The 14,230-nt window shown below is 39.1% G+C and overlaps 1 protein-coding gene across 2 annotated transcripts; it reads left to right on the top strand.

Annotated features, from left to right (window-relative positions):
• Positions 1–339: 339 nt before the first annotated feature.
• Positions 340–13,672, top strand: LOC109932142 (sentan). 2 transcript variants are annotated; one of them, XM_048606627.1, is made up of 4 exons: positions 340–457; positions 6,043–6,083; positions 8,780–8,919; positions 13,338–13,672. In XM_048606627.1, the coding sequence occupies exons 1-4, from the start codon at positions 447–449 to the stop codon at positions 13,494–13,496; spliced, it is 351 nt and encodes a 116-aa protein (XP_048462584.1). In that variant the 5' UTR covers positions 340–446; the 3' UTR covers positions 13,497–13,672. The 2 variants fall into 2 exon arrangements, with proteins under 2 accessions (XP_048462584.1, XP_048462585.1); XM_048606628.1 differs by having other exon boundaries at positions 8,849–8,919.
• The last annotated feature ends 558 nt before the right edge of the window (positions 13,673–14,230 follow it).

Here is a 14,230-nt window from a genome sequence, read left to right on the forward strand (position 1 = left end):
TCATAGGTTCTTTGGTGTTTATAGTGAATAGCAAAAGTCACACCCTCAGTAGGTAACGTTGATTTGAACAACAATAAAATCTTTCACTATATTTTATGATAAATTGAATTGTACGTAGAAAGGAATTTCCATATTTGTTGATTCTGAGTGAGTTAAAACACTGTTTATAGCAAATGATTTGTTCCCAAACATTGTCAGTCAACACTACCCATAGTATTGCAAAACAGCAATTTCACTGAGATTCATCAAGATCTGTCATCTGCTGAACAAACATTTCTTTTAGAGACAGCCAGAGAGTAATTGATTGGAGTTGTGTGCAAATGACCATTGAAGCATGAGCTGCCATAGACTAGGTTTCATAATGCAGAGTGTTGTCGAGAAGATTGTGGTACAGTAAAAGCAGTGGTTTGCAGTCTGTGCAAGAGGACGGCTTCAACTGCATCAGGATGGCCAAATGGTATGAATTCAGATTTCCTTCAATTAATTGCATTATGGTCGCCTAGCTTACAAATCTAAGAATATTTAAAACTGAAATAATTGAAATCAGAACTTGTATTATCCTCAAGTAGTAATTGTCTGTATTCACAATTAGCAATACCTGCAGTTCAAAATTCATTGTACAAATCTATACAAACGCCAAATTACAACCATGTCAATATATATAATATTAATGACGAGTGGGAAACATGAAACACAGAGTTTTTTTGTTAGAGGCAACGTACATTTCATTATTCCCAAATCTTTGGCTTTTCTTCTGGGACGTGGAGTGAATGGCTATGTGGATTTTCTAAACACAAGAGCATCAGGTGCATTTGATGAAATTAAACAAATTGACATGATTTGTATTGTTGGCCTGTGGCAGAGCAACCACACTGTCGACTGATTCCATCAAACCTCTTCAATTCTGACACATCTGATAAATAATTGTAGACATTTACACAACAAAGTGAAGAAGAGGGCTCCATGAACATCCTGACCTCAGTGTTAGAGGGGTACAGCATTTCAGTGCAGAAGACAAGGATGGAGCATTTGGAACTGCAGGAACACGAATAGGTCATTCAGCTCCTCAATCTTGTTCCACTATTCAAGGAGATCATGGCGGATCTGTGGCCTAACTCTATAAACCTGCCTTTGGCCCATATCCTTTGCTTAGCAAAAAATATCTATCTCAGATTTTAAATCAACAACTGATCCAGCATCCACTGCTACTTGTGGAAGAGAGTTCAAAACGTCTACCACACTCAGTGCTCTCTAACACCTCTCCTGAATGACCTGGTCCTAATTCTCATATTTTTCATCCTAGTTCTCGAGTTCCTAACTGAATGGAAATAGTTTATCTTCATCAACCTTGTCTTTTCCTGTTAATATGTTCAACACTTTGATTAGATCACCCATTAACCTTTGAGTTCCAGAGAAAACAGACCTAAAATTGTATAATTTCACCTCATAACCTGATCCTTGGAGTCCAAGTATCATTTTTGTAAACTTACATTGTATACCCTCCAAGGCCTAATAGATCTTGCCCAGATATGCTCAAAGTCCATCTCGTCATGAGATCCCCAGTATCATTCACACTTTATCATGTAATCACACTACTTGATAAAGAAATGGCTAAAAGCATTGGATACTGTAAAGCTATGGGCTCTGACACCACACCCCATCTGCAGTATTGAAGCCTTATGTTCTAGAACTAACCTCATCCTTATACAAACTTGTCCAGTACAGCTGAAACACTGCCAATCTACCTAACAATGTGAAAAATTGTCCAGGTAGTTTCCTTGTTTACGTAAAGAAGGGCAAGTTAATTAGAGCCAATTAACACCCCATCAATCTACTCTTGATCATGATGGGATATATTATCAGTAGTGCCAAAGAGCAGTACTTACTCACCAATAACCTAATCACTGATGTTCTGTTAGATTCTTTCAGGACCACCCAGGGCCCTTGATACGAAGGCAGCATTTTATTGAGTATTGCATGAAAGAGCTCTAGTAAAACTGGAGTCATTGGAAATCGGAGAAAACACTCCACTGGTTGGAGTCATCCCTAGCAAAAAGGAAGATGGTTGAGTTTTTTGGAGGCAATCATCTCAGTTCCAGGACACCTCTGTAGGAGTTCCTTAGGGGAATGTTGTAGGTCCAATCATCTTCAGTTGCTTCATCAACAATCTTTTTTCTGTCATAAGGTCAGAAATGGGAATGTTTGTTGATGACTGCACAATGTTTACAACAATTTGTGACTCTCACATACGAAAGCTTTCTATGTCCATACGCAACAAGCTTAGACAATATTGAGGCTTGGGCTGATTAGTGGCAAGGAACAGGCTCCACAAGGTATCAGGCAATGGCCATCTTCAACAATAAAGAATCTGACCATCTCCCCATGATATTCAATGTCATTACAACTGCTGAATTCATCATATCAACATTGTGGGCTCACAACTGATCAGAAATATAATTACCATCCATAAAAACATTGACTACAAGAGCAGGTCAGAGGTTGGGAATGTTCTGATGTGCAATTCACCTCCTGCTAAATGCATCATCTTCTAAATATTCACCTAGCAACAACCTCTATCAGTCATGATCTACATCCGAAATTCATTGCATTACCTTACCCACACTCGCTTAACATTGCTGCAGCCTTGAACTGTACACACATCCAGCTGTTCAGCCACGGCAGCCACATCAGTCAAACATATTGCAACCCACTCACTGACACCCTTCACTATCTTTCTCAAGACAAATTGCTGCATAATCAGAGGGAGCTGGAGCTAACTAGATGGGAACAGGCCTGTTGTCTGCTTTGACCTGGATGGGGAAGACAGTGCTTGTCTTCATTAAAGTGGCCATTATTAAGGCTACAGCCTGCAATGTGGCCCAAACAATAAAACAAAGACAGAATCCTCCATGGCACAGCCAGGAAGGACTATCCAATTTGCCATTTTTCTTCTTCTTCCTCCCTCTTCTACCTGATCTATGGCCATAATGATTACCCCAGACACCCCCACTCTGACACTGGAGTTGCAAACCATCATCGTGACTCTTCATCATCACGCCTTGCCCCACTTTTGGTGACTCACACATGGTCAAACTTGATCCTCATCACCCCTGTCACCCTGGACCTGCCCTGCCATCTTCAACCTGCTATCCATCATCCTCATTCCTTTCTCTACTGCCCTTCTGCTGTTTTGGCTACCCTCAACTCTACCAACCTCATTACTCATCTTCCCTCAATCACCTTGGATCTACTGTCGAACATTCTTGATCAGTTCATCAGTAGCAATTAACATTTTCTGTGTCTTTCCACTTCTTTCTTCTGTTACACAGGACTCTTCTTAGGATCAGTACTATCCAACTCCCTCCTGACTTCCCTGAAAAGCCACTACTCTCTCCTGCACTGACATTCCTGTTCTCCCTGAACAGCAGTCTCCCTACCACCAGTCCAAAAAGATACCCCATCCAATAAAGGCTTTTCCTACTCATTTCAAAACCCTGGGAAGGCAATCTCACCAGCTATATGTCACCTTTGATCCAACTGTGAATCTGAAGGAGTGTTTATCAATTCCTGCCTACTTAACCTGCCACCCATTTGTCTTAATGAATATTCATGACATGTTAATGCATTGAAAATAGATGTATGGTCCTCTTGTATCATAGTCGTAGTGTCCCTGCACCAGGAGACCTGGGTTCAAGTCTCACCTGCTCAAGAGGTGTGTATTAACATCTCTGAACAGATTGATTAGAAAAAGGTTAAATGTAAAAAATAATTAAAATAGACTTCTCCTGCTTGCCACCAGGAACCATGACCTATCTTTAGTCTGCTGACAATTTAAATCCATCCCAACTTGAATCCTGTCATGGGGAAGTTGACATTTTACCCCTTGCTCAAATAAATGGCCCTGTTGCCTCATTTTCCACTCCTGGGTGGAGCATTAGATTCCACCCATTGTTTTAGCATCCCGAGGGACTTATCCACATATTTGCTGTGACAGCACAACTCACATGTGTATGTGGTTTTCCACCAGAGTCATCGACCATACCATCAGTGAGTAGCTCTAGTTGTCCAATAACCAGTTTCTGTCACATGGTTCAAACACCGATGGCACAGTAAGCTGCCACAGAGTACAGCTGCCAGGATACCAGCAATTGATCCGAATAATACATAGTACACACCAGCTGGGTTCTGAAGGAGAGGTATCCCAAAGTCCATCTTAGAGTTCATATGCAACACCCTCAAAACAATATAAATGGCACCCTGCACCATGGGAATACCTGCAATTCTCACAATACTCTGTACTTGTGGTGCTCTAGGAATGAAATATATAATGAAATATATTCAGCACTCTGAATAGAAAGTTTTACTGACTTCCTTCGTACAATGGTGGATGGCAAATTGCGAGAAGTTGCAAAAACCTTTAGCTGGTTGAAAAGGCACATCAAAATTATATCCATGGTACTGTCATATCCACTGCCAATGCAGCCCCCACCCTGTTCTGAGGTTGTAGTTATGGCTGCAGCAGCTAACTGGTTTCATTGAGGAAGCCCTCAGTGGAGTGAAGACACATTGTTTTTTACTGACGTTCAACTAGGAGAATTGCTAACTGAATAACTTGGACAGATATGCTCCCCACAGACAGTTCTCTCCCCATCCGCCTCCTCCCTCCTACAGCAGCTTACTCTGCTCTGTGTGCCTTTTGATTATTTTTCCAGCCATATTCTATTCCAAGGGAAATGTTTAAACTATTTTTGCAAAAACCTTCAGCATCAGCCAAATGACTCAAACTTTATTAAGTCTAAGAAACACTTGAAAACACCAAGCTATTGTACAATCATAGTATAATATTCATTAGAAATAAGTCTGCAATCAGCCTGAAATAAGTTGCTGATCCCTTGAAATAACTTGGTGGGTGATGTTGGCAGTGTCCCATCTGTTGTTGAATACATGTTAAATTGCGTATGTTTAAGAGATACCATTAACTCAAGTGTTCATGGAATCCCTACAGTGTGGAAGCAGGCCATTCGGCCCATCGATTCCACAGCGACCCTCCTAAGAGCATCTTATCCAGACCCACCCCATCCCTGTAACCCAGCATTTCCCATGACTAATCCACTTAGACTGCACATCCCAGGCACAATGGCTAATTTAGCATGGCCTGCACGTCTTTGAGCTGTGAGAGGAAACCGGAGCAAATCTACACAGATGCAGGGAGACTGTGCAAACTCCACATAGACAGTCAGCCAAGGGTGGAATCGAACTTGTGTCCCTGGCACTGTGAGGCAGTAGTGCTAACCACTGAGCCACCGTGCCACCTGTGGAATGATGAACTTCAAAGTGTTAGTGCTTGTGTCAAATTGACATTAGAAGCTGATTGGTGACATAATCTGTCCACACTGCATACAGCCAGTAGATACTCACTAAGGTAAAGATAAAGTTACCATAGTCCCAGAGGACCTGAGGGCTGCTCTCGCATTAGAGTGAGACAACTGGTGGTGAGTTTAACCTGGGGTTCACCGCGTCTCAGGCAAGGGCCGAGGTTGTGAAGGCGAGACATTCATGGTAATCTCAGCCAGTAAGGGAATTGAACCTGTACTGTTGGTGTCACCCTGCATTGCAAACTAGTATACATGTGTTAACTCCCGTCAATATGACATCTGTCACTGCTCACACCAGAATGGACACCATTTGGAACTCTAAGGTCATTGTACACTGATGAACAGCTGCCACACATTTGAATTTTGTGCATTTGAATTCTTCAGATGTGTGCCGATAAATATGGAACAGAAAATCTGGTCCAGTCTTTAATTGCAAATCGAACAGCTCAAAAGCTACATTACTCTGCAAAATGAAAGCAAGTCAGGGCTTGTCTTGTAGTTTTAGGCCCTTTGTTTCAAGTTACAGCAGATTAATGCTTTGGATTTTATCACAGCACAGAATCCAAACACTTAAATTGATTACTTAGTTGCATTGCATTTTCACTTTTCTAGCACAAGAGTGGCAAATGGCCAATTACTAAATCTCAAACTTCTTTTATGTTTATAGTTCCAGAACATCAGTTAAGAAGCAGATGTCTCCTGTCAAAGGTAAGCATGTGGTTCTACATTCTGTTCATTTTATGCAAACTGGCTTTCTTCTAACCACCACAGTATTCATATTGACTTTATGCTTAACCTGCTCAACAAATAACATTCTAAATCCATATCCTCCATGGATTAAACAGCACACCAAATGCACCTAGTTGCACTAGAACCATAAAAGGTCATAGATTACCACTGAAGCCATTTTATCTGTTTTCTTTGCCTTTTTACTAACTTCAATTGTTTGCCTATTTAATCTGCGATCATAAAATAGAGAATATATTCTGAGACCCAATACATCAAACTATAAGTCATCCTTGATTTTGTTAAACCAGATCAACCTATTTGCGGCATAAATTAATGTCTTGAGGATGTTAGAGTGCATACTTTTTACTTCAGAGAGGGTTGGTAAAGAAATATTCTGTGATTATTCAATTGTAGCACTAAACATGGCAATTTTCAGCAGTTGTACCTTCCAGCAGCAAGAACATAGTAACAGAAAGGGACAAGTCTACACAATCTTTGACATTGGACTAAAAAAATTGCATGTGAACTAAAATAGAGGAAACATTTCTAAAAAAAATGTACTGCCTTGAGGCATGGTACTGATATTTTGAAACAAACAAAAACAATAATGGGCAGCCTGCTGTTTGCAAACTGTGTTAGTGCCTTTTTCGAGTCTACTCAATTACGTTATAGTTTAACCTGAGTCGTATATAGCAAGAAAGTGATGCTCCCAGTTTTGAACCATTGTGAAGAAAGCCTTTTCCATCTCTCATCTCCAGTTCCCCTGAAAAGTTATCACTTTGAAACATGAACTCTGCTTTTCACTATAGATACTGCCTGACATGTTGAGTGTTTCCACTTCTTAAATTTCAAATTTCCAGCAACAACGGCATCTCCCTCTTGTTGAAGAAATAAGTAGTCACATTAAATAGAAAGCATTTCTTAAATGTTATTGAATTTTTAAATCGATGGAGATGGAAATTCTTTGGTAAATTATGCATACTTCCTGCTGAATGTTCTTCAGTCAGAGAAAACAAAGAAGTTTTGATGATATCCACCGTACTGCAAAACTTACCTTAAAAATGCTGCTTTTTTAATTTTTAAAATGTTAAATACTTACATTGTTAACATTAGGAGTGGCTAGTATAGAGCATTATCTCAAATGATAGTGCATGAAAACACTGCACCACTACAGATATGCAGTTAGTACACTCCTGCTCCTCTGCAACCACAAAAATGTAAGATAGAAAGCATTCTTGTAGTCTGTTTTTGAACAGTCACCAATAATTGCTTTCAAGCCTGTTACTTGGAATGCATGAGATCAGTTCAACTAGGGGGAGTTCTACACAAATTTAGCATTGGGGTCCTCCAATCCCCATTCTCATAGCCAAAGATCCTTATGTTTGCGTCAAATGAATGGACTGCTCGGCTGTTTAAAGGTCCATCTGAGTGATCCAGGCTCCTAACCCTCAGCTCCCTGCTTTGATATTATATTTAACGTGCCTGATGTTCAGACTCAAAGCCGAGAGCTGTGTGTTAAATTTCTTTCCCAAACTAACAGCAGATCCAAAAATGCCACAAAGCTGGGAAGAGCGATTAACTAGATTGGATATACTGCAGGACCTAATGAAGATAGTGATACAATCACAACATACAACAAGACACTGGAAAGATGTTGAATTTATCCTGTACGAAACTGGTGGTGAAAGTGATGGCACCTAGGATGGACAGTAACCCCATACCATCAATCCAAGAACAAGTAATAATTTGAGTAAAGCTAAAAGTCGGAAAATACATTGGGCTGAAATTCACTTGTTACTTGCAACTGAGTGACAAAATCTTGGATATAGCCAGGGCTTGGAACAGTCACTGGAAGCTACATAATAAAGTGTGTTTAATGTTACACGTATTATGAGGGCATATAAAAATCATTGTCTAAGAATCCATTTGAATACATTTAACAAATTCTTCACCATCCAAACCTTTAACGCTATGGTAATCCCAGTCTATGTTTGGAAAATTAAAATCCCCTATTATTACAACCTTATTATTCTTACATATATCTGAGATTTCTCTAGATATGTTTTCCTGAATTTCCCTCTGACTATTAGACTAGTCAGAGGCCTATAATACAAATCCATCAAGGTGATCATTCCTTACTTATTTCTAATTTCAACCCAAATACTTTCACTGAACAATTTTACCGAAATATATTCTCTAGATACAGCAGTAATGTTTTCCTTAATCAAAAATGCCACACCCCTTATTCTATTGCCTCCCATTTTTATCCTTCCTATGGCATCTAAAACCCAGAACATTGAGTTGCCAGCCCTGTCCATCCCTCAGCTAAGTTTCTGTAATAGCTATGATGTCCCAATCTCCTAGTAGGGTAAACCATTGGCTACATTCTGTCTTGTTTCCTCCTTTTTATTATTTTCAACATTCATATCATTTCAAGAATCATGTTTACTTTCCTGCTTTTATTTTCCATGGACTATCAACTATGAGAAGTTGGCTATAAATATTAGAAAACAGTTACACTTGCTGAAATAGGTGATAACTTCTCAAAATAATAGGTTATACAATTAAGGATCATTGTACCATTCTCAGTAGAAACATGTTCAGTTACTTGCTGCAGATAATGACTTGTTGAAAGACATAAACATTCTGATTAGCGTATTTTTAATTATTTGCAGCACTCAGGAACTGCACAGATCTGGAGAAATCTGTTGCAACAATAGCAGTAATATTTAATAATCACACAGGTCCAGATGGAAAACTCAGTAAAACTCAGGCAAAAGACTTACTTTTGGCCCAGTTTCAGAGCTTCATTAAGGTAAGAATTTATATGAAGATAGTTCCATGCATTATATTAGACACAGAAAAGTCCTATGATCATTGGATTATTTAATTCAATAACAGTAGAAAGAGTTTACTCATAGGCATGATGATCCAGCTGAACACAATATTCTGTTAGTATAATCTGTTACTTGATCTTCAGGCAGTGTATTCAAGGAAGGAGTAAAGCTGGACAATTTGAGCAAAAACACTTTTCTCAATTTATTCAGCCACTTTTCTGTGTAGCCTTGCATGTAACTATGAGGCCTAACTTCATGTCCATACAGGATTTACCAGGGATCGATGTTATGAGCCTGCTGCAGCATTTGGAAGCATAATAAACAAAGTGTATATCAAGCAAAGGGTTCTGCTGACAATCTTGCCCCACTTGGAAAACGATCCCTGCTATTTCTTTGGCATCTGTGTGCAAAAGTGTTCATGTTGAATGATGTGGTCAGTATGTCTGGGGCAGGGAGAAGTACAGCACACAGTGAGACAATGCACTATGATTGCTGGGTATTAGGGAGCCTACAGGTCTGTATCCTATATATTGCACGGGTCTGTGTGTAAAGCCCTTGCCCTCTAAAGGGCCTCACATCAGTAGGTCTTGCAGCCCCTATTTTCACAGATCTAGATACTTACCCTGCCCACTCCAAGTGTGATCACGACCAATTTCTGTGGCTCCCATTTCCATGGATAAGTTCCTAAGTCTTCTTCCAGCTGTAGTGGCCTCCCTTGAATCACACCCCCATCCTTCTTTCCTCTGGGTGCTCTGGATGGAGCTGATAGACTGACTATGAACCCCACCGCTTGAGCTATCTAGCTGGGTGGAAGTGCTCTGAAATCTGACTGATGGCATATAGCCCAAAATGCATTTACCCTACCCCTGGACTAGCCACTATGTACCACAAGACTTACCATGTCCCACTTCCTGAATTGCAGAGGTACACACTCACTGACCGAGAACACTACAATTGGACATCTGACTGTGGCTAGTCCCATGGACTGGTATCAGAGGCTGCCCATGGCCTCCTGTCCCAAGACTCCCTGACTGATAGGTGCCTCCATGGATCTGGACTAAAGTCTTTTTCTCCTAACACTGAAACATGGCTGCCTGCTCACTGCACATGCCGTGTGATGCTATGTAAGCTCCTAACACATGGTGCAGATGTGAACTTGATGTAGCACACTGGCACACAGCAAGATGATGCCCCAGTGACTGGGACTGCTGAGCAGCAAAGCCAGCTGCCTGGTTGTGTAGTTATGCTAATAGGCAGTGCAAGGCAAGGCAAGGCATGCCATGGATGCTGTGAGCATCCAGGCTTCCACGAAGTGAGCAACCGCTAAGAGAAGGAGCGAGCAGCCCTGAAATGTAGTTTGGTCCAATACATGAGCTAAGTGTCCATCCCTGCGCACAACGTGTCCTTGCAGCAACTATTCAATCCGAGTTACCAGTGCATCTCAGCTTCCAAAACATGCTATAAGTGGATCACAGAAGTTCCCTGAGGTTCCTGAAAGGTTTGAAATGACCGGATGTCAGATTCCATGGATGAGTGGTGCACGCAGTTGGTGCCCATAGGTCATTCCCTAAGGTGTTGTTACATGGTGACAAACATGGAGGCTGTTCTCAGCAGCAGCGAGCTAAAGTCACCAGGTAACTGCCCAGATCTCCATGTCTGTATTCAGTGTCTAGTTTGCTCACAGTGGGTTTTATGATAGGAAGCAGCCTAATAATAGGTGAGATGCACAGTTAACAAGGTCATTAACAAGAAATAGGGCAGCACAGTGGCTCCGTGGTTAGCACTGCTGCATCACAGTGCCAAAGACTTGGGTTTGATTCCACCCTTGGGTGACTGTGTGGAGTTTGCACATTCTCCTTGTATGTGCGTGGGTTTCCTCCGGGTGCTCTGGTTTCCTCCCACAGCCCAAAGATGTGTAAGTTAGGTGGATTGGCCATGCTAAATTGCCCATAGTGTGCAGGGATGTGTGAGATAGGTGGATTAGCCATGGGGAATCCGGGGTTACAGGGATGGGATAGGTCTGGGTGGATGCTCTTCAGAAAGTCAGTGCACACTTAATGCGCTGAATGGCCCGCTTTCACACCGTAGGGATTCTGTTATTCTAAATAATCTCCCTCAATAGGCACCTTATAACTCCCTAATGACAATCTCGCCATGACGTTTGGAACTTAATTAAAAGATGCCATGAGTTACTCTTGACATCGAGATAGGGCCTCACTGGACTTTTCACGCAACCCTGCCATGTTTTTTCACTCTTACGTATGTCATTCAGTCTATAAAGTTCTGCCTACCATGTTGTTTTCTACATATAAGATCATTAAATAACTCAAAAATGATATAGTTGCAAAGTGAATGGTTCCCAAATGGAATAACAAACAAACCATGCAAACGTTAAGAGCTCTCTTTTTAGTATGCAAAAAGAAATGCATAACCAAAAATTATGCTCCATCAGTAATTTTAATGTCATATTTGAGACATCAATATTTTCTGTAAGAAAAGAGTACATTACATATGTCTGAGATCTTTGTATATATCTGACTTGAATCTCTATTAGAATAAAACAGGTTTCGAATTATTTTTATGTCTGGAATATTAAAGTTTCATGTTTAAAAAATATACACTTTTGGTTTAGAAATTGCAAGTTAGAATGGATTACTACAAGAAAGAGCTTTACTTCATCCGTTTAGTTTTATCCTCAGTTTAGAAGATGATCTAACCTTGCAATGAGCTCAAATCTCAATCTCTTCTAAAATGCTGAATGCCATTCTAATTATTGTTAGGTGTCGCTTCAAAAATAGACCAAAGCAAAACAATTAGTGTAGTTCTAGACTACAATTATGTTGGGAACAACTATTGCCCACATTGGCAATTTATTCAAAAAGCTCTTCAAAGCAATTAAAGATCAAGAATGAATCCAATTATAAATTTTTCAAGCATTTTGTTAAAACCTCAGGGGAAATCAGATTATTATCCATATCACTGGTGGTACAGTTAATTGCATTTTTTCACAGCCACGTAATTGAAAATAATTCAAACAACAAATAATTGATCTGTCTCTTTAAAATTCAAAAATTCATGGTCATGATGTAATTCTTAAAAAAATTAAAGTTAATATTGTGAAGTCTTGTTTGCAATGATCCAAAATGCCAGTCCCCCATTTTTCTTTAGAACATCAAGCGAAATAATGATATTTGTTGGGTCCTGCAATCCCAGCTTCAACAGCCACTTGAGTGTGAATTTACATTGCAACAACAATTTTTCAATTGCATAAAAGCCAGGAATCTGCATATAAGAAAAATATTTCTGACATTGAAGAATAAAAATAGATTTGAAGATTCTTTTCGTCTTATTGATGTGACTAATGACAAAAATGTTCAAATAGACATATGTAAAAATCCCAGAAAGTAATTAAATTTTGATTTAAACAGTACAATTATGTTTCAATAATTTGCCTTCAGATCACTAGGTTACAAAGCTAAATGAAACAGGCTGGGATAAGCATGTGCAGAGACCTTTATCTACGCAAATATAGTGTGGGCGACTACACAATTCAGTGCTTTAATGCATAGAACAGACACTTTCAGCACAGGATATTATTTGCTCAGTGAGGAAGTTGTGTGATTGTTTGCTCAGTGTATAACATTCTGATACTATTGCATATTGTTTTTGAGCAGCACCAGTGCAAAATTGTACACTGTAACTATGAAATGGCCCTGACAATCCCAAATTAAAATGCCTTCACATGGATTAAATAATTTAACATTGTCCATGGGGCTCTTAAATAAATGAAAACTTATACAATTCTTATGATATGTTATAATTTACAGCTAAAAAGGTTCTTAAAAGTGGTGACAATAAATCCTGGGCAATAAATGCAAATAAAGTGAAGGTATTTTTAATTTAACTCATTTTAACTCTTATTTTCCTGAAAGGAGTTCACCAGTTGTGGGCTAAATATTGCCTTGTTGCTACTTTATGGAGAAGTCTTTATCAGCATCTGCAATATTTTGCAATTTACATAGTTCTATTTCTGTGCAACCTTAAAAGCGAAGCAAGTGGTCAGCCATTGACCACAATTCTAATGTTCTGCATGCTACAGATCAAATCACAGTCCATTTTGCTGACATTTGCCATATTACTAGATGGACATTCATAATTTGATCTGAATCTGATAGTGATAAGCCGTTTGGCGGTGAAATGGTAACCAAATGAAGGAAGGAAAAGTCATCTTGATTACTAGACCAGGAGTGATATTTTCAGGAACAGTAACTGCAAGTCTGATTGTGCAGCCTTCTAAAATGTGAAATGCAACACTCTGTGAAGAGAAGCATTTAAAAAGTCCAATTGCAAAAAAAGTCCACATAATTACAAATTATCTGATTCTGCTCTTTTCCAGGGACAGGAACTGAAGCCAAAATACAAAGAAATTATTTCCGACCTTGATGAAGATAAGGACAAAAGAATAGACTTTGAAGATTTTATGATAATATTGACAAGCCTGACAATAATGTCAGATCTTCTGCATGAGCTACGATGTCTGACAACTAAAAAATGATAATGCATGAATTTAAATAATTTCCTTTAATTCAAGATGATATTTTATTATGCATGTATGAAAAGAATATTTGGTAGCTAAAAGAGTCAACTAAAAAGTAAGGTTGAGGGTAAAAGATTTCTGAGTGATACTGTGTAGTACAGACACATCCTCAGAATTATGAAGTTTGATCATGATGAATGTAACATAAATGTAAGATTATTTAAGCATGTGTTGTTGACTGCTGATATTTAAAAATTAAACATACAATTGGATATGTCAAAATAGATGCCTTGGGGATAATTCACAGGAATATCAACTTATGGGGAAACCAGCAATTATGCTGTAGAAGACGCGAATGGTGATTTGTTTATACAGTGATTGATAGAGGCTTTGACCTGGAAAATATGCCAGTTAATGATGACTTATAGTTAACTGCAAAGCTTTGTTCAAATTTTAAACCAGCAGGTTGCTTGGTCAAGGCATTGCCCTGGGAAATGAACCAGCAAATGGCCATCTCCTATTTTCTTGAGTTGAAACAGAGTTTCTTTTCCAAAAATATACTTTTTTTTCATAAATTATCTATTATTCATAAATTAAGTACGAAAGGTCCAAAAAAAGTTCAGTGTAGACTTTATAAATAATAGTGGAATTTTGACATTCTTCATTAGAGCTTCAATCCAGTTGCAACAAAAAGGCATTTTCTAAACAAGGAAGAAAACTATTTACATTTCCATTAAGGTAACAAAGGTATC

Source organism: Rhincodon typus, chromosome 16 (genome assembly GCF_021869965.1).
Source record: "Rhincodon typus isolate 14 chromosome 16, sRhiTyp1.1, whole genome shotgun sequence".
NCBI lineage: Eukaryota > Metazoa > Chordata > Chondrichthyes > Orectolobiformes > Rhincodontidae > Rhincodon > Rhincodon typus.